The sequence below is a fragment of the Erithacus rubecula genome, assembly GCF_903797595.1.
Source record: "Erithacus rubecula genome assembly, chromosome: 1".
Classification (NCBI taxonomy): Eukaryota; Metazoa; Chordata; class Aves; order Passeriformes; family Muscicapidae; genus Erithacus; species Erithacus rubecula.
Window position 1 is genome coordinate 70,711,521 of NC_136658.1, and position 20,518 is coordinate 70,732,038.

Consider the following 20,518-nt stretch of genomic DNA (forward strand, 5'->3'; position numbering starts at 1 on the left):
TTCATCCATACCTGTTCTGGGAACAATAAGATGACTTGACAATATCTGGTGATTCAGAGAGAATCTTATAGAATAATTGACATTGGAAAAGACCTCTAAAATCATTAAGTCCAACCATTAATGTAACACCACTGTGTTCACCACTAAACCATATCCCTTAATTGCCACGTCCACACACCTTTAGAACACTTCCAAGGACAGTGATTCCACTGCTTCCCTGGGATGCCTGTTCCAATTCCTGACCACTTTTTCAATGAAGAAATTTTCCCTCATATCAAATCTAAATCTCCCCTGGCACAACTTGAGGCCATTTCCTCTGGTCCTGTTCACTTGGTACCTGGGAGAAGGGGCCAACCAACACCCACCTTGCTACAACCTCCTTTCAGGGAATTGTAGAGAGCTGTAACAGTGAACTACAAAAGCCATGGTGGGCTTTTTTGTTGTGTTTTAAAAGTGGACATGACAAATTTGCCATTAGATTCTGCTGTAAGTGTTCAGAGTTGGGTTGGAACCCCAATTAACAACAGAAGCAGAGCTCAGGCCTTTGTGAATGACTAAGACTTTTCTTGCCAGTTGTTAGGATAACCATCTCTCTGGGGACTTTGCAAAGATCAGGAGAATGCTAGTGGGCAAAAACAAATAAAAAAAAGGAGATGCTGCCCATGGAGGTTGGTGTAAAAGCAAAAAGGTTAGGCAGTGGACTAACAGTCTTAAATAAATTCTTCCCTAAGGATCCCAACCCTACATGCCCTTTAACCTGCCTCATGGGTATGAAGGCAAAATTAGCATGTGCTCCATTCTCAGGAATTAGGCTGCTATCTTTCTCAAAACTGCCTTTCTGAAGATAGAGATTTCCCAATCCCACACTTCCTCCTCCCTGCCCCTCCACAAGCCAACATCAATTTTAAAGGAAGAGCAGCATCTCTATGTTAGCTGCCAGTTTCCGATGGCAGTGTCCAAAGCTGGCACAGGTGGCTTGACAGGGGGAGCAAGCCTCAGCATCTGGCCACCAGAGCCAAATCCAGCTGTTTAAATGGCCTTTTGGATGGGTAAGGTTTTGCAGCTGCTGCTGGAGTGAGGGATCTGGCTCACAGGGTGATGTGAGCTCCCTCCTTCCTGGGAGCCGTGCCAAGATGCTGATGTTCAGCCCTTGGCCCAGCGTGGTGTTGGTACCAGCCATGCGTTCCCATAAACTGTCAGCTTGAAAAGCTGTTCAAAGCGTTTCTGGACATGTTGACGCTTGAAGAGTTATCCAAAGGCAATCAAATGTAATGAGTCTTTAAATTGACTTAAATGAGCTGGAAACCAGACCTCTGAAACAATTGCTGCTCAGGTTACTCACCCTGCCTGGACTAAGGTAAGGTCTGTGTGTGAAGTACCTTCGCCCAAAAGTAGTGATCCATCATCTTTGCAAGGCAACAGTATCTGTTTGAGCTTTGTTGGACTTCTCAGCATGGCAGAGAGACCCTGGGAGATCGAATGTGCAGAGCAGCAACATTCAGCAAGCATTCCCCTAACCTTCAGCAGGAGTGATTTGAGCTCGGCGGTAGCTCTCAGATCCAGTAAGTACTCAGCTAGTGGCATGCTATCCTGTTTATTAAGATTAAAGGTTCTGAAATGCTTCCTGGGGTTTGCTGAGGGATTTGCAGGCTCCTGCAAAAAGCCCTGTGACCTTTGCATCTCAGAGGGGGTTTCCTTTGCCACAGGAGGGCAGAGAAGGGGAAACATTGCTCTAAATCAGATGCTGCTTTCTGCAGTTGTCCCAGTGTTGGGCTGTCTTATGCATTAGTTGTTCTTAGGTACACTTTACATCAAATACAGCAGGGCAGACCTTTTCCTTCCCATACTTTGCTCTCCCCTTTCTCTCTCACAAGAAAAAGCAGTGTAACATTGATGCTGGCTGAAGGCAGCCCAGCTGTAATGCCTGCCCCTCCATACTGACACACAGGGACACAGGCTCCATAGTCTGGACTTTACATTGCTCATTGTTCTCTCACTGGGGAACTGCACTGGATGCTGGTTGTCTGATTAAGCCCTGCTGACTTCATCTCCAGATTCATACTCCCTTATCAGGTGGATTGCCAGCTGCTTAATGAACTGCCAGACCACAAATGCTGTCCCCTAAGTGCTGTAGTTTCCATGGTCTTTACCCTACTTCCTTAACTCTCTACTGAAGAATAGGATTGAGCATCAACTGCCAGAAGGCATGAACTTATTTCACTTACATTTCTCTGTGTCTTCCATATAGACAAAAATTGTCCTTTCTGCCTTCAGCACTGCATCAGTGGCCAAACAGTCATAACATGTGCAAAGTCATTCCTTATGTCCCAACATGCAGCTACAACCTTGTACTAAGATTTTACCATATCAAAATACAGAAGCAGTGATCAGAAGGGAAAGAGTAAGTGTTGCCTTTTTGCAGCCTTTTCTTCACAAGGGCAATCTCATTTTAGACATGTAGGTGCAAATTTCATTCCACATGAGCATGCTTGAGAAGAGGGCAGGGGGGCAGTCTGGCCAAGGGCACAGGCTTTAGGAGCACAGCTCCTGGAGTGCTGCCCATTACACTGGGATGTTCGTGTTTGCTGTCAAGTTTTAAACTGAATCTTCACCTCATGCCTCTGCATTGTCTCCAGGAAAGCTTGAGTCATGAAAATTAAACTTACCTTGCAGACCCTTTCAACCACCCAGGACAACAGGTGAAAAAGCACCAGAGCCAACACTGAAAGAATACCTTTCTCATATTATTATTTCCAAGATTTTGATCCAGATTTCTGTTCACATTCCTATTGTTGAAAACCGGAGAAAAAGTATTAAGTCCCACTCAGATGGTTTTATTTCACTCTTTATTGATATGCATATGAATTACAGTATGTATGGATATAAAAGCAAGTAAATGGAAAAGAAATACCAGTTTAAAATTATTATAAATCAGAAAAAGAAGGAAACAGGCTTATTCTACCTCATGGTAGTTAAATGATTTGCATCAAGCTGATACTGTTCTTCATTTTTAACTGTTGTTGTTAACAGCTGTAGAAAATAAATTTTCAATATTCCATTCTTCTGTCATTTGTGTTGCTCTTTCATTTCATCCCAGTAAGAAAATGAAAGCAGTGTGTCTTGTAGTTCAACCACTTCCTGATTCCCCATCACTAATGCAAAATCATCTGGTAAATTACAGGAGAATGAACAAATGAATCTTGACAGTATTTTAGGAACTCCTAGGAATATCTGTGCTCACCTTAATTTTAGTAAAGTGTGCCTAATTTTAATCTGGGGCTTAAATCTGGTTGGCAGGATTGTCTTTGCTTTAATGTTTTGTGGTATACTCTAGCAGTGGGAAGCTGTTGGAATGGAACCCACTCTGTCCATTGGGGGTGTTTATTTTGAATAACTTTTGAATATAGTCTGGATGCACATTAGCAGTTGGAGCATGTCCATCCACAGATTTGGTTTCACACACTCCAGGAGCACTCTGGAACTGAAGTGTAGCTATTAGAACTGTAGGGAAAGTTGCTTTAAAACATTCTCCTTATGCAGAACAAAGCACTAACCAAGGCACAACAGATGAAGTCCAGTTCCCCATCCCCTTGTTCTTCCTTTTCTGATGTGCTCATAACTGAAACACTGATGGTTAAAATAAAGATGAAAAAGGTTTCGATTTTGAAAAGTATAGAGTGATTAAAGGACATGCTTGATCCTTCAAAGCGTGAGAAGTTCCAAGTCCAGAGAACTTCCAATAAACATTCTCCAACAAAGTCTTGAAAACTGATGAAAAAGAAATCTCTGGTTATGCTGTGACTGAGATCCATACGTGTTTTATTAAATTGTTGTCTAGCTGTGCTCAAACAACTTGTTCTGTTGTCTTCAGGTAGCAGAAGCAGGTGCAACTCCAGCTATCAAGTACAGGTTTGGCAACAGGCAGCAGCAGAGCCCTGGCTATCAACTTACACCATTCTTTTTCTAAGGCAGCAGGTTTCAGCTGCTCTGACTGTTCTCACCATCTCCACTCTCGCGGTCAATAAAGAATGGAGCCCTGATTTTCATGGCTGAGAATTTCAGTGAGTACCACATCCCGTGCCATGTAGACCAAACCAAGCCATCATCATGGGGTCCACTGTACTTCCCTCCTTTGTAGTATTGCCCATTGAGGTTGACAGCATGGCACCTTGAAACAATACAGAAAAGACAAAAAGGGAATTATGTTTAGCATGAGAAGGTCCTGCATCATTGCAGTGAAGTACTGTTCTCACACAACATATTTAGATATACCAGGGCAGGATGGACTAAATGGTTAATGCAGGTAGTGAAACACAGATGAATATGTGGGTCATCCTAAAGCAGACACCTACACTGGTTGGATAATTCAGCCTGTTGACTCCTTCATGTGTATTAATTATGAACATTAGAACAACATGGCCTGAACAAAGGGGTGTAGTGCCATTTTATACACTCTAACTCAAGTGTTGGCAGCTCCATATTGACACCTAAAAATTCAGATGTCTTTTTATTGAGCTAAATCCTACTATGGACGTAGATTTCTGTAGTTTCACCAAATTCAGTTGGCATCTGATGAGAATCTGGTCTAAGAGGCTCATCCTGCACTAAAGCAGAGAATATCTCAGAGTGTTATATCCCTGTTTCCAGGGCTGTTAAACATGAGTCCCTATCCATGGATGTGTGGCATATGCCCAAACAGCAAATATACCATCAGAACTGTTAAGGGCTAGCTCTGCCCTTAGACATACTCCACTCTAGGGAAATGTCCTTTGTCCACACTTCACCTTACAATGGCTACAATTGTTTTCTTTGCTGGAGTATATACAAAGCACTTTCATAAATTTTAACTAGGGTCTTTTCCTTCCAGGTCATTGTCCCCTGTGCATTTGTTCGGACCCATTTTCTTAAAGTGAATTCAACTTACCTGCTGTGCTATAATGAAAGAAGTAAATTGTTTTCCTTTGAGGATCTGAAGGTGTGAACATCTTAGGTTTGGCTGTGTGGGGTGGTAAGTGGACACAGCAACCTCCAGCTGCTGTAAGGCAGGCAAGTCCTCTCAGCTGTACAGCCACCCACACCCTTCACATCCAGGAGGAATCAGCTGTTTTCCATACCTGTTAAACCACCAGCCACCCTTGTTCTCTGATGCACAGTTGCCTGCCAGGAATCGATCGTGATCTTTATCAGATGTGGTGAACTGCATCCCTCTGTGAGAGGCTGACCACTGATCTTCAAAATTGCTCCCACCAGACAGAGCGTCGCCAGCATTACCAGAATAGGTGCCAAACCATAACCTGTAATTGTCCTGCAAGAATATATGAAAGATCTATTTTATATCCATTCTTTCTGCCTTTCCTCCCATTTTTGAGGTCAAGTTAGCTCTGGACATTTCATCCACTGTCAAAGGCATGACTGTTCATGTCAAGGGTGACTTTTATTTCCATGCTTTAATGATCCTAGTGTAGGTCAATGCAGGATTTAAACTTCCAGGAGGGAGTGGTAATTACTGCTGCTGCTACAAAGGGCTCCAGGTTTATTGTAATTCAACAACCATTCAATACACTTTACAGCAAGATGGAAAGTGCTTTCTAGCTGATCAAGAACAACTTAGCAGAAAACTGCCAAGTGTCAAGTAATTGCCTTCATAAGCAGTTTAATTCTTCAGCTAGAATAAATGCTTAGGCATTTTCCCCTTCCAAGGACTAGAAGATATCTGATTTCTATGGTCTGGTCCTGGTAGGAATACTTAGAATAATAGTTTCATTATACACAGCTAATAGGTCTAAGAGATATTTGATATTAAGTGGATGATCACTTTTGTGTTGTGGGCTTTCTCTTGTCATCAATGTCTTCATTTCTTTATGAAAAACGGCAGTAAGGTATTAAAATGAAGCTGTTCAAACATTTCATAAGAAACCTCTAATTGCAAACTGAGCATAATGTGAACATTTCTGGAGCAGTGATGGAGTTGGAACTAGAACTGGTCCATGCAGTATCCTTGGCTACTTACATGTGGTGCTCAGGAAGGCAAGTCTGCAAAGAACAGCACCTATATGAAGCTTGACACTGACTACAGCTAGAAAACACAACCTGAAACTAAAGGATGTGTCTGTCTCTGGGCTTTCTGTGTCTGTAGCAGTAGGTGTAGTGCTACAGGTATCTCTCTTCAAGATAGGAACTTGCAACTGTTCTTTCAAAGCTTTGATTAGAATTCCCTGTTTTATTTTAAAACAAAGTGGAAAGGATTTGCTCTGGCACTTGCCTTCTTCGTGATAGTCAGAAACACTCTCCTAGGAAGCAGAACAGAGTTCCATATAGTTGCAGAGATTCAAACCCTAAGGGTCTTCTCACTCACAGAAGAATCTTAATCATGAGGCCAGAGGCAAATAAATGAGGGAACCCCAAAACCCGTCTTCAGCAGCAGAGTTAGCAAGTGGGCACAAACACATGATCCTGTCACCCACTGATCTGGGCACTCAGTTGCAAGGAAAAAGTCCCAGATTTATGTCCCTGATCCCAGGGCTGTTTGTCAGTCAGACAAACTACAAAGCCCAGGAAACCAGAGCAGCTACATTTTGCAGAGCTGTAGATACAGCTCTGATACCAGTCTGATGCAGCTGCCCCACCCTCACAGACCAAAGCAAGGAAATCACTGCTCTCCCCATTTCTTACCTGCTCATTTGCAAGCTGGAAATTTTCATAGATTGCATAACGTCTTTCCCCATGCCAGTCCATCAGGTCAATCTTTAATGAGTTCTCTCCTAAACATAAAGTTGCATCATGTTAGATGAATGACCTCATGCAAATTAGAAAGAAATCTATGGAGAAGAAATACTTGGACCTCTAGCAAGCAGGTCATGGATGTGATCGTTGCCCAGCCAGTATTCATCATTCTTGCCCTGGAATTTCCCAAATCCCAGTTTGTAATCATCCCATTTTCTGCAGAGAGATATAAATATCAATTTCATCATGAGAAGGGATTAGACAGTTTGTGACACTTGAGTATGGTAACAAGTAAAACTCCACATGTATCTCTAGATACTATTTTCTAAAAGTATCCAACTCATCACATACTGAGCTGAGACTTATCACTCTATCTTAGAAGTAAATACAACTCACAGGTTACTTTTCCCACCGCTAAACCCATGCACACACCTATATGGGGATCAAACCTTCCAACTGCCAGATGCAGTGCTCATAGACTGACATTTCCAGTTAAATGGAAAGGGAAAGCAGCAGCTGTGACGTTGGTCTTCAGCAAAACATCTGATATTGTTCTTCATCAAGTCACAATTCATATGATTTATGACCTTTGATATTCTCATATAGTTCCTTGTGTGTCATCATTTCCAGTTTTAATAACGCCATGTTTATTCCCTCTCTCATGTTGTTATTATGGATATTCATTCTGCTTGACCTACATACTGGTCAATGCTCCTCTTCAGGATGTTTTTATTTCACCTGAACTACCATGGCTAGATAGCTGCCACTCTCTGGACAAGCTGGCTTAGAGTCAGTTGAGGCAGCTTTGCAATGCACTGCATAGACTTTAGGAGGCATTAAATATGCCCTGAAATTGTGTGTGCTGTGATAGTGAATTAACCTTCATGGGGACATTTATTCTTAACTGTGCTACCAGAGCATCTCTCCTCCTGTAAATTTTAGTATGAGAGTCACCTCTCTGGGGTTTTGCATAGGAAAAGGACTATCTGGTTTGGCATCTTTTAGAATGATATACAATAATAAATGAATATGATAAAAATGTTACAACATGCTGAACATAATTCCTGATATGAGAACCAATCTGTTCAACAGGTCTCAATTTGTGCACTGGTAGCAGATACCCACCAATTTGGAGCCTTTGGCAGTTTTCAATAATGATAAAATATACATTCAAATGCAGAGAATCCATGGAAAAGAAGTTATGGATCCATTTTGAAAATGGTCCCCTGCTGCCAATAGGTACCACCAGATTGTCCTAATCCTAAATCATCATCACTAATACATAGTCTTGCATATGCTGCTTTTCAAGGGTTGGGTTTTGCCTGGCAGCAGGACAGGGGTAGGAGCTGGTGGCCTGACTGCAAGCCCTGTTGGTGCAAGAACAAGGCACCCACCTGTCAAAATTCTCTTTGCCGTGGCTCCGCCGCTGAATGACAGTCCAGCCCCCGCCACCAGACATGTCACAGAACACCAGGAAAGGCTCTCGGTCTGCTCGGGGCCTGATCCGGTAGTAGCCACTTGTGGTGCTCTTCCTGTTATACACTGCAGAGCAATCTAGGCAGAAAGGTATTGGTTTGTTAAATGGGCTGGGGGCAAAGTCAAGGGCTGTGTGCCACCAAGAGATGTCACTGAGAGGCTCTGTGGGATAAGGGCACTTGGTCAGTCTGTGTATGGCTCTGCAAGCCCTGTAAAGTCAAGGGAAATGGTGCAGCAATGTAGTAGCCACACCAGTTTGCAAACTGCCAGCCTGACAAGGAGCTTTAAGGCTCTGAGGCAATAATTCCCAAATCCTTGGTGAGATGCAGGACAGCTGCAGCTTAGCCTGGGGTACTTCATGAAAGCCTGGGATCGAAACTATCTGTCAGCAAGATCATTTGCAGAGAAGCTAATTTCCATGTGGAAGGTAAGGTAACCTCAGCTGTACTTCTGATAAGATCAGGGAATAATATCCCTAAAATAATAGGCTAAGCTCCTGTGTCCAGCTCTACAAGGGCTGTATCAAGAGACAGCCTTTCAGGATCTAGGTGCTTCACATTTCAGTGTAATGCCCAAAGGCAAAAACCTTGGCCACAGGAAATGATGTATTTCATGACCATGTTCTCAAAGTAACACCAAGGAACAAAGTATGCATGCCTGTTCCTGTCCCCCAGAAGTAATGGGGGAGCTGAGGAACAGGGAGGCTTGGCTCATCCAAACAGGTCTCAGTGCCTGCATCTGAGCCAGGCACTCTGGGCTCCTCTAAGCCAATCAGGGAATATGGGCTCTTCAAGAACAGGACCCATCTCTTCCTAAAGCAGACACCTAAAGTAAATCTGATGGAAAACATGGGGGGTGACTGTTCATCTCTGCAGGTAAGAAGCCCAGCTGAAGATGTCCATTTTGTACCTGGGTAATAGCTGCCTACAGTTGGGGTAAGTGACTCTAGCCCCAGGGAATATCTCATAGTCAGCTCTTCAGGGCAACCAGTCAGCATTTCTCCTTCCCATGTATCTATATTTCATATCACAATCCACTTAAAAAATTAAAAATTTTGGCAGAAATAAAATATGACCCATGGGACACTGCAGGGGAAAATAATCACTGTGGCACACTACTGCAAACTGTACCTTGTTCATACACTATCAAATTTCCACTGGTTGTGGGTAAAAGTGTCTCATGCTGCACACTCCTGTTGCCTGAGAACAGTTCACTTTTCGTTCTGTGGTAAGTATTCCCCAGTATGTCCTTCAGCTGCAAGTCATATAAGTAAAGCAAGTCTTGAAGATGTTTTAACCTTTGTCTTAATTTATTGTTGTCCAGGAGGCAGATATCTTTGTCCTGTGGAGAAAATAAAACAAACCCCCCACATTTCAGTTAGTGGTAAGGAGAGACAGAGAAAGGAGTATCTCTCTCCTCTTTACCCTAATGTCACACTGCCTATGTGGATCAACACGATTTCATGGTGCCTAAGATGTCCAAATCCTGCACAGCATGAGCTGTTGAATTGAATCCAGTGGAAAAGGGGTTTCTGCAACAACCTTGGCATAGATCAGAGCATGCCAGAATATGATTAGATGCACAAAAATTTATTTTGGATAAAAATAATTTATCTTGACCCTCCTTGTCTTGATGAGCTCAAGGGCAAAGTCTGCAAACTATGAATGTGCTCAGGTTGATAAGAGAGGGAAAACTTGGCTCTTGCACTGCAGATGGGTGAAACCAGCAAGGTTCCAGAATTCTCTTTGTGTAAAACTGAAAAAGAACTCATATTTTGGCTATATAATACATTTTTTAAAAAGATATTTTCGTTGTTGTTTTGAATTCTTAGTAATGTCAGTTCAGTCTCCGAGACAGCTGCACAGCCCTTAATGCTATGAAAATCCTGTATTATCAGGACAATATTCTTTTAGCTGCAGGCAGATGCCTTTTTGCTCTGCTCTTGCAGGTCTCCATCCCTCTTGTGGGGGAGTATCCATCTCTGCATGACTAGGAATGGTGAAACCATTGGGAATGTACAGACACAACTAAAAGATACACACCGAAAACCTGGGTGCAGGTGAGCCAAAGCTGACCAGGAGAAGGAGCAGTAGCAACCAGTGCATCATCATACTCATTTCTTATCACCTGAAAAGAGGCATTGACAGGATGTAATGGAAGCTTTTTTAGTTCTTCTCACAACTTAATCTCCCCTCACACTTAGGTTTAATTCCCCAAGATATGCTGCAGAATTTGTTAAGGAGGTTGCTTGAAACTACAGGCAAGACAGAATCAGGGTAAGATGTATATTAAGGAGAAGCTGAAGCACTAGTGCAGTATGTTGACAGGGATGAAGGCTTAGGTTTGCTCCTGATTTCCCACAGAAATAAATGTGTGACTTTTCAGCAGCCTCTCTATCTCCTCACAGGTATCCACACAGAGAGGAAATTGCTCAGGAATCATGTCTCCTTGAGGATTTTTTGTCAAAGCCCCACAGGGTTTATTCAGTTCAAATTTCTCTAAGTGGAATTAAGAAGAATTTGCCTCTTGATTAAGTGACTCTGGACATTGCCCCTCCTCAGTATGGTCTGTGAGGATGGGATTCCCTTGGAGGCCAAGTCACACATGTGACAGATTGGACATGAGATAGTTTTTCCTTGGATTTCAGGGGAAAAGATGTCTACAGGCAATCTGCCCCAACATACAGATGTGGTTTTGATTGCAGAGTCTTAGCTAGAAAATATGTTAAGTGACTGTCACTGGGAACATGCAGCTGAATGTGAACAGTACGAATTGTTCGCAGCGTGCTTGCATGGTGCTTTAAAAAAAAACAAACAACAAAATCAGAAAGAAAAAATATGAATAATAGGCTAAACACAACTTCCCTGCTTCACATCTGGAAGTGCTGCAGAAACTTGGCTCTCCAGCTCTGTGCTCTGAGTGATGTGCTTTGTTCCAGCTATGGCTCTATCAGCATCCCCACAGCGGCTGATGCTAGAGCTGCTTCCAAACCACCAAAGCCCTGCAACAGAGGAGCCCTCTGCAAAGATGGGCAGGCAGGGCTCAAAGCAAGCCAAGGGAAGAAGATCTCCACAGAAGTTGCCCATAAAAGATGATGTGCAGGTAGGTGCCCCAGTCTGTGGCAATTTTGCAGCTCACAGAGAGAAGAGTTCAATATTGCAGCAGGGGAACTCTGTGAGGCCAGGACCAGTGGTGCTGTTCACACTGAGGTCAGCCCATGGTTGAAGGCAAAAAGCTACCAGGAAGAGTGACAGCTCCTGGAAACCAGACAGTGCAGAGCAGAGAGAAAGAAAGCAATTCCATCTACACCTTTACCAAGACACATGAAATACACCTACCTGTAACCTGCCTTTCTTCAGACCTCCTTCTGGAAAGATTATCTCCCTTAAAAGTCAACTGCAAAAGAAAGTGATCATAAACCTGGCTGCATTTCAAGAGGTTGATGAGATTTTCCTCCCCAGATGACCCACATCAAGGGCACAGAGGAAGAATATTTCACAGCATTAGGCAGTTTCACAGAAGATGTACTTGCAATTCCTTGTGTGAAAGTTACCCAAACCCCAAGTTTCCTGTTGTTACCCAGTACTCATCTTGCTGCTTCCCAGTGAGAACAAACAACAGGAGGTTTCTATCAACAGTGCTCTCTAAAGGAGAGGGAAGAGGGGCTCTGCTGCTTGTATACTATTACCTACCTTGACTAGGAAGCTCAACCAAGACCGACTTCTTTGAGTGTTTATGTGAATCACTCAGACTAATGTTCCCTGGGAGCATTAGTGGGAGTTTTGGCTCATGTTTTAACACAGCCAGGATCGTTTCAGTAAGTTCTGCAAGGTGCAAATAACCCAGCTTTTCCATTCAGCATTCCTTTTGCTGTTTAATCTGTTTTATAAGAGCACAGCTGTAATGCCAAAGAAGCTGCAAATCTGAAGCAAGAAGTGAATGTATTAAGGGGGTATTAAGCAAGATTTGCTGTTAGACTGAAATCTCAGGAGGGTTGTGTAACTCTCCTGTGAGCTGGATGATTAGATTTGCTAGTTAACACAAACAAGAATATTTGTGGAAAAGAAAAAAAAAAAGAAAACCACAAAACCAAACAGATGGGCACCTCCCTTTGCATTACAGCCCAGGAATTACAGATTATTTTAAAGAAAACAGCAGGAATGTTCCATTTTGTAGAGCTTTGTTCAGGGGAGAGACCATGGGCACAAAAGACAAGGCACATAAACCTATGGTAAATGTCTCTCCTACTCTTCAGGAAAGCAGAACTACCCAGCTACTACTAACTACAGCAATGCTGTTTATTCCTTAAAAACTGCATTCCTCTTCTCCCACAAGAAGCCAGATACATTTCACTGCCAAGGGATTATGTAAGTAGTGCTTTTCTTCTCACTTGTTTTCTAGCCCCAGTTTAAGACTGGTTTTGACAGCTATGAAAGTAAGTGAGTGAAATGTTTGCTCTTCTCCCTAGTGGATCTTTTTTCTGCCCTTTTTCCTGGCTCTTTTTTCTGCCCCTTTGGCCAGGAACTGCAGCTGGCAGCAGGGTGCTCAGCTGCCATGCACTGGAGCACAGGGAGGCTGCACACCATCCCCTGGGGCTTTCACCACCAGCAGAAACTCTTTCTCAGCTGGACCCATCTCCAGCCCTTGTTCAGAGGCTGCCAAAATATCTCTCAGAGCCAAGACATCTGGAGTACTCTCACTGCTTCTAAGCCTCCACCAATGTTAGACAGCAACATCTGCATGTGAAAATCCCACTCGGCTGGAACACGGCTCTTGCATGCCTGTTTCATGATTAACTTATTTTCCTAGGCTAGAGAAAGCTTTAGGAATATGTGAAACACAATAGAAGGCTTGCTGTGAGGTTGAGTTCACATGAGGTGGGTCTAACGGGAGAGTGTCTTCAGGTACAGCTCACTGGCTCAGAGCTAAAATAATCAACTCATCATAAAGAATGTGGACACTGTGTGATCACCAATGTTTCCTCACAGATGTTGAAATCCCTAGGCAGTGTGACAATAAATGCTGGGTTGGGCTTTTTTCCTGGAATACATATGCTTCTCAAATATTCTGGAAGGCAAATTCCTATTTAGTTACTTGGAAGCAGATCAGATTCTCTTAAGATACTCAGTGACCTTGTCAGCAAAAAAACACCAGTCTCATTAACTAAAAGCCTTCCTACCCTGCTTTCTTCTACCTTCCTTCCAGCAAAAGTAGGTGCTGAATAATAGTCACAAAAAATAATCATTCATACATTACAAATCAGCACATGCAAACTGGTGGGTAAATGTGACTGAAGAGCATGGCTCTGAAGTAGCTCTTGGTATTCCTATGGGGAAAAATGGCTTGGGTTGAAGACAGGAGCATGACACCTGATGGATATTAACACCTTTAGAGTCCAAAGGGACTTCCAAGCTGGAAGATGGTGGCATCTCAAAACTCTTCCAAGACCAGTTTCTTGTTGATTGTTTATTCTTAAAGGCAAAAGGCAAGAAATGAGGCAGACTGCTTCAGGCTCCAAAGGAGGTAGAGAGACCTGAGAATTTCACAGCAAGAGTCTGACTGCCTACCTGTGCTCTAGGAAAATACAGGGTAGTCTGGGCCCAGCTCAAAGCCAAAGAGATGACTCGCAGTGAATCCATGTGCTCTATGCATTTGCATTATTTCTGTGCTTTCCTACCACATCCCAAATTCCATGAATGCCCTGCTCACTGGGAGAGACTGCAGACCAGGCTCCTTTGCAGGCACTGCAGGTACCTGCCAGGGGCCTGCAGGCTTGATGTTTGAGCTAGTATACATCTCTGCAGGAATCTGGGCTGCCAGGCTCTTAAAAACAAATACATGAGATCTGAAACAAATATTTATTGTTTTTTAATCTAACAATAAAGGGTTTCATCAAAAGTAAGATAAATTTAAAAGGATTACATCAGCCACCATAGTTTCAACCTACAGAATAACCGAAACCGACATTTGTGCATGAAAAGTCTGTGGTTGGTAAGCAAGGAGAAACCACAGAAATCTGTGTACAAAGAAGCAGCAATGGTGGCAGACCATGAAACATGCTAGATCTGAATATTTTGATAACGTTCAAAGAGCAAATGCATAATCCAGTTTAACTAATGAGTCTGCATGCAGTCTATGAGTATCTAATGGGTTGACACAACAAATGTAATTAGATTGTAAGTTCCTGAGGGCAAGCACAGGTTCCAGCAATCCCAGGTCAGGAATAGCTGTACCAAAGAGAATTAATCAGAAGACCATAGGGAGTATGTGGATTCCACAACCTTCTACCTACTTCAGGTCAGAGAACTTCCCTGACCTAATTCACTCGCATTTGAACTGGAACATCCCTTTGAGAAAAAGACATTTTGCTTTAAAATATTTAGTGCGGAAGAACCAGCCACAAAACCTAGCACGTTCTTCCACTTTTTAATTGCTAATTTTTTGCATTGTTAATTTTTTTCCCTGAATCTGAATCTCCCAAGTCTCATCCTGCAGCCTTTTAATTTCATGATGCCTTACTCTGAGAAGGGGAAGAGCCCTCTGCTGCCAAATGCATTTTTCCCTGCTACAGCCTGGGTCCAAACACAGAAACTGTGTGCTTGCTTCTGGCTGGGAATCCAAGCCTCCATTATCTGCTTGGGCTGTGGGTGTGTGTGCAGGAAACCCAGCAGGGTCATGGAGCAAGGGGCTGCTTGGAGCTTTTCCTAGCAGGGCTGAGGAACACAGCACAAGCACATCACAATAGTGAGTAGGGCACTTGGTTGGCATGGAGAGGAAGGTCAGGAACAAGTTCTGCTCCTGGAGATATTTCATTCAGGGCAGTTTAATGTAGAACAAGTACACAGAGGTGAGAAGGGCTGTGGGTGGTGTATGACAGGGTGTGGTGGAGGTGGTCTCACTGGGTGTTGAGGGGGCTCCAGGAACTGCAATACTCTGCCTAGATTTGGGAGCCTGATCTGCCCTAGGCAGGGACAAGCAGCAGAGATATGTTGTCAGAATAGGAGCAGAACTGCAGGTTCTGGAGGGATCCCTGCAGCCCAACAGAGAGGTGCCAAATCAATTTAACTGCCTCAAACATTAGGCAATCGATGAACAAATACCTTCCTAGACCTAAGTGTTGCTGGTGCCCTTCTGGGGCACCTTGTCCTTTTTCCAGATCCAGCCCTGTCTGACTGTGATTAAGCCACTCACATTAAGGGCCATATAAAGAGCTCAAGCAGCATTTCCAAAATCCTTCCTGTTTATGGTTCCAAGGCTCTCACTCCTTTTGTCACAGAGCTACATGCCACAATCATCTGTCACTGGGCTAATCTCTGCTGCTGCTCCAGGACAGTGTTACCTGACTTCCTGCCACTGATGCTCCAAGTCTGACCTGCATGGTGCTCCCCAGTGCAATCAGGATGACTGAGATTCACAACACCTGAGAAGTTAGTCCAGAGATGCCTGCCAGTTTTTTGATATGTGCACACACAGACCATGCAGGTGGCAGGAGCCTTGCTGGGACTTAGAGGAAATGTAAGCAGACTTAGAATATTTTTAACATGTTTCATGGTCCTTCAGGTACCAAGGTACCAAACATCATCCTGAGGTCTTGTGTTATGAGATTGACAATGGATGTAAGTCACAATTTACTTAGTGCCAGGCAGTTGTTCTTACTGTATCTGACCATGGTTACAACCTCTGTGTCAGCTGCAAACTTCATCACTCAGGATTTTATCCAGGCCACAGTTTAAAACAAAACAGCACAACATTAAACAGTGCAAGACAACACCCAATCCCTGCAGAACCTCTCAGGAAAAGGATTGCTTAAGAATGGTTTCTCTTTTAGTTATTTTAAGACTAGTGTGCTGTGCTTACATTAATGTGAAATGGATTGATTAAACCTTTTTAATCAAAGTTATTTTCTAGCAAGTAAGTTGCTTACATAAGCAACCAAATACTTTTATTTTAGCAGTAAAACTTGCAGTCTTGCTTTGGAAATATATTTTACACAATTATTTTCCCTAATCACTTGATTTACAATAATTATTAATATTATTATTATTGCTTCTACTATTAAGCTTCTTTAATGTTTTATTAGTTGAAACCCTCTGTCTAATCTGCTCTCATTTCTCAAGGAGCAGAGCCAAGCTGATGAACTATTACAATCAGGTCATCTGATCTACCTGGTTTTAATATTGGCTGAGAATTCACTTTTTACCCACTTATTTTCATAGTTCTGTTATCTCAAAGCTTAATAAAATGTAATTATTTTTCTTGTCTGTCTTAAAAGAATCAAATATAGAAGAGCAATACCTACAAATTTTAAAATTTGTCAAAAGATTCTGTTTACCACCTCCTCTGTTATTTTTGGAATGCAAAGTATGTCATCACCACTCTGAGAAATGCAGGCTTAATCCTGCTCTTTAGCCAGTATGTAACTGGATTATTTACTAAACATTTAAATCTCTTTTTTTTTTTCATTTTTTTGACAATTCAGCTATTTTATATTGATGAAATATTGTCACAGGATCAGAACTGGATTCTCAAGGGTTATTAAATATCAGTATCATGCCTTAACCAGCAAAATATAATGAAAAGTATTTATAAGTCTTGAATTTAAAAAACAGAACACTTTCAATGCTTCATTTTTACTTTTGACTTTATCAAACTTGGATCTTTTTCCTATGATTTTCTCTACCAGCTGAGAGATAGAAATTTAATTTTATTAGTAAAAAGGCGGTGTTTTTATTTTAGTAATCTGAGTCCAGAAGTTAGGGTCTTAAGAAAATAGATCAACCACCAGGAAACTCATGATGACATATGAGCTGGCAGCAGCTGGTGATTCTACAGCATCACCAACCCTGTAAGATTAGTGACATTGAAAGCAGCAGTCAGCAACAATCAGTATCACTGGCAATGCAGCATCTATCTATTTGATGAAAACTGGGAAGAGCTGTTCTTGCTTTTAAAGTACATCTGTAACCTTTAGTGGGCAGTCCTGGAATTCAGCCTGGGTGCCAAACTGGAAGCCTCCCACATCCAGCCCCTCCTTTGGCTGGTTTTTGCAGGTTGTTCTGTGAGAAGTCGACTTAAATACCTAAACTGCCATCACACCTTGGTGCTTCCAAAGCCCAGGACAGGGGGAACTGGACTTCTGTCTACACTCTTCTCTGATGTGGGACCCCCCCTCATTTTCACCTCGAAGGTGCTCCACAGGTGTAAACCCCTGCTGAGAGTAATTCACAGGATCCCCACCCAGCCCACGGGATCAAGCCTGTTCCAAGTAACCTGCACTGCAAGTGCATGAAAGAAACACAGTCCCCAGTCGTAGTATAACCAGTTTATTAAAACATTACCAAGCTTTTATAATATTTTCACCATCAGGTTAGAATAGCATGAGCCTGGACAGCCAATAGTATAATTATTAATAAGCTTGCTAACCAATAATATTAGTGATCAGTTCCCCAGAAACAGCAGATTTTTCTCGCAAAGATAGACACTTATATAATAGTTCTCTCTATAAACTGCTGTGCTTACTGTACTGTACTTATTACTTGTTATATTTTTTAAAACTTGTTACATCCATCCTGCCTTGACTGAATAGTTTTTCTTTCTAACTAAATGCTCTTTGCTCTCTGAATTACAAGTTCCCTTTGTTTTCTTTCCCTACACATCACTGCTCATGTAGTTTTTTTAAAACTAAAATAAAATTAATTGAATGTTTTTTCTCATCATCAAACTTGCTTTCCATCCTTGTTTAGCTGCTTCTTAAATACAAAATTATCTGAATATACCAAACATACTTCTGACACACTTCATGAAGTTTAACAAAGACAAGTTATCAGAGTCTACACAGGGGATGGGTCCTGCTTGATGGCAAGTTGGCCATGACCCAGCAGTGCCCTGGCAGCCAGGAGGGCCAGCCCTGTCCTGGGGTGCACCAGGCTCAGCATCACCAACTGGGCAAGGGAGGGGATTGTCCTGCTCTGCTCTGAGCTGGGGCTGCCTCACCCCCAGTGCTGGGGCAGTTTGGGTGCCACAATTGAAACAAGACATTAAACTGTTAGAGAGTGTTCAAAGGAGGGCAACAAGGATGGTGAAAGTCCTTGAGGGGAAGCCACATGAGGAGGGGCTGAGGGCACTTGGTCTGTTCAGCCTGGAGGAGACCACAATGCTGTCTACAGATTCCTCATGAGGGGAAGGGGAGGGGCTGGCACTGATCTCTTCTCTGTGATGCCCAGTGACAGCACCTGAAGGTGTCTGAGAAGGTCTAGGTTGGATATTGGAAAATGGTTCTTCACCCAGAGGGTGGTTGAACACTGGAACAGGCTCCCCAGGGAAGTGGTCCAAGCCTGACAGAGTTCAAGAAATGTGTGGAAAACACTCTCAGGATTCTTGAAGTGTCAGGAGCAGGACAGGAGTTGGACTTTAATCCTTGTGGATCCTTCTAACTCCAGATATTCTATGGTTCTGTGATTCCAGATATTCTATATTTCTGTTACTTGCTACCACTGTCTGTACTAGGTATTTATTAATTTATACATACACATGTTTGAAGGGAAAACTTTTTGTTTGATCTAGTTCTCAGAAATGTTCCCTATTCTCATCATTCACCTTGAGTATTTTATTTCTTTTGGGCAGGGAGCACCCGGACAGGCTCTGGCCATCAGTCACCGCATCTCCCCCTGCCAAGCCCCGGGAGCAGCCGCTAAAAGCTCGCTTTGGGCTCCCTCTGGTGTCCACCGTCCTGCAGAAAGCCTCTCCAGCGCAGCCCTGGCCTCAGCAGCTGCAGCAGCACTGTGAGGGATGCCACGGGATGCCCCGGGTGTTGAGGGATGCTTGCCACTTGGTTATTGGTAATGAGGTAGGTGTGAAGCCTCTGCAGAGCACAAGGTAATATATCACATTCTGGAGGCTCTGATTCTGCAAAAAACCTAAGGGCTCAATGCTGTATGAAAATCCAAGTGCTCACTGCAATGCTCTGCCTCAGATGACGGCAAGAGCTGCCACAGGCTGTGGAATGTTGGAACCCAGAAGCCTGGGAGTTTTGAACTTCCTGTGCTTTCTGACACTTTCTGTTCAGGAGAACACTGCTTTTGACTTGAGGCCTTTTAGAAGGCTTCCAAATGTGAGTGATGGAGTTAGGGTCATGGGTGTGTAGTTGGAATAGAAGTGTGTCATTTCACATGGTGAAGGTTTCGAATTTGGAGTTTTTAGAATATAGTATGGAATATGGAATTTTTATGGAGTTTTTAGAATATAGTATAGGTATGGAATAAGATGGAGGTTCTTGAGCATTGTCTCTGTCTTCTTCATGCTTTCAGGTAGTAGTTTTTGGTCAGATAGTGCCACGGTGCAGGTCACAGGTGTTTGGTCAAAAGTAGAAATAATATAGGTGTTAGTTCTTTATTGGACCGTTTAGCTTTAAAAGACATTGTAACCAGCTAGGTTCACCTTCATTTTGCTTGCTTTTAGCTTGTAGCTACAAGTGTTGCAGAACTCTGTACTCTAGATAAGATTTAATAAACAACCAAATACAAACGAGAAATTCGTCTCCTTTGGGTTTTTAATCCTGACTCTGAGTGAAGGCAGAAGAAAATGAAGACAAGCCACTAATTAGGTGGTGCAGCTAACCCTTCACAGTGGGGAATGGCTGGCCTGCAGCCCTTGCCCGATCTGCACTGCCCCTGCCTCTAGTGCAGCCCCTCAAAGCTGTCATGCCGTGGGAAAGGCACTGAGAGACATCAAACCACAGCAGCAGAAAAGTTTACCAAAACTGCAAGGCTGGGACTGGGATGGAGGTGGTGAGGCTGGCTGGGGTCGGGAGGGCTGGGGGCAGTGTGGCCCCACACAGAACTACAGAATCAATGAGGTTGGAAAAGGTTTCAGCAATCATTGAGTCCAACCTATTTCTCAGCACCTTCATGTCAATCAGACAATGGCACTAAGGCGCCATGTCCAGTCTTTCCTTGAACACCTGCAGGAATGGTGAATCCAGCTCCCTGGGCAGTCTGTTCCAATGTCTAATGACTCCTTCTGCGAAGAAATTCTTCCTAATGTCCAACCTAAATCTCCCAGGTTGAGACTGTATCTTCTTGTCCTGTCACTATTTACTTGGGAGAGGAGGCTGACCCTCTCCTGGCTCCACCCTCCTTTCAGGCAGCTGTAGAGAGTGATAAAGTCTCCCCTGAGCCCCTCTTGTTCTTGCTAAACATCCCCAGGTGCACTCAGCTGCACCTTATGGGACCTGTGCTCCCATCACCACCTCTCTTGCCTTGTCTGGACACTCTCCAGCACCTCAGTGTCCTTCCTGAATTAAGGGGCCCAGAACTGGACG

General features: G+C 43.2%; 1 protein-coding gene across 2 annotated transcripts; it reads right to left on the reverse strand.

Moving 5' to 3' along the window:
• Window positions 1-2,813: 2,813 nt before the first annotated feature.
• On the reverse strand, window positions 2,814-12,137 carry LOC306801258 (fibrinogen-like protein 1). Of its 2 annotated transcripts, XM_079304149.1 has the most exons (9): window positions 11,892-12,137; window positions 11,538-11,595; window positions 10,242-10,326; window positions 9,330-9,540; window positions 8,118-8,277; window positions 6,842-6,939; window positions 6,673-6,761; window positions 5,115-5,305; window positions 2,814-4,168 (listed from the first exon to the last, which is right to left on the reverse strand). In XM_079304149.1, exons 3-9 carry the CDS (start codon window positions 10,314-10,316, stop codon window positions 3,979-3,981), a joined length of 1,014 nt encoding a protein of 337 aa, XP_079160275.1. In that variant the 5' UTR covers window positions 10,317-10,326; window positions 11,538-11,595; window positions 11,892-12,137; the 3' UTR covers window positions 2,814-3,978. The 2 variants fall into 2 exon arrangements, with proteins under 2 accessions (XP_079160275.1, XP_079160276.1); XM_079304150.1 differs by lacking the exon at window positions 11,892-12,137 and having other exon boundaries at window positions 11,538-11,759.
• Between the last annotated feature and the right edge of the window lie 8,381 nt (window positions 12,138-20,518).

Excerpts from the sequence above, each read along its gene's own strand:
- LOC306801258 (XM_079304149.1), bottom strand. The coding sequence starts at position 10,316 with ATGAGTATGATGATGCACTGGTTGCTACTGCTCCTTCTCCTGGTCAGC. Across the intron at positions 9,541-10,241 it reads CACCTGCACCCAGGTTTTCG|GACAAAGATATCTGCCTCCT; the intron begins GTGTGTATCTTT and ends TTTTCTCCACAG. Across the intron at positions 4,169-5,114 it reads GGTGGCTGGTGGTTTAACAG|GTGCCATGCTGTCAACCTCA; the intron begins GTATGGAAAACA and ends TATTGTTTCAAG.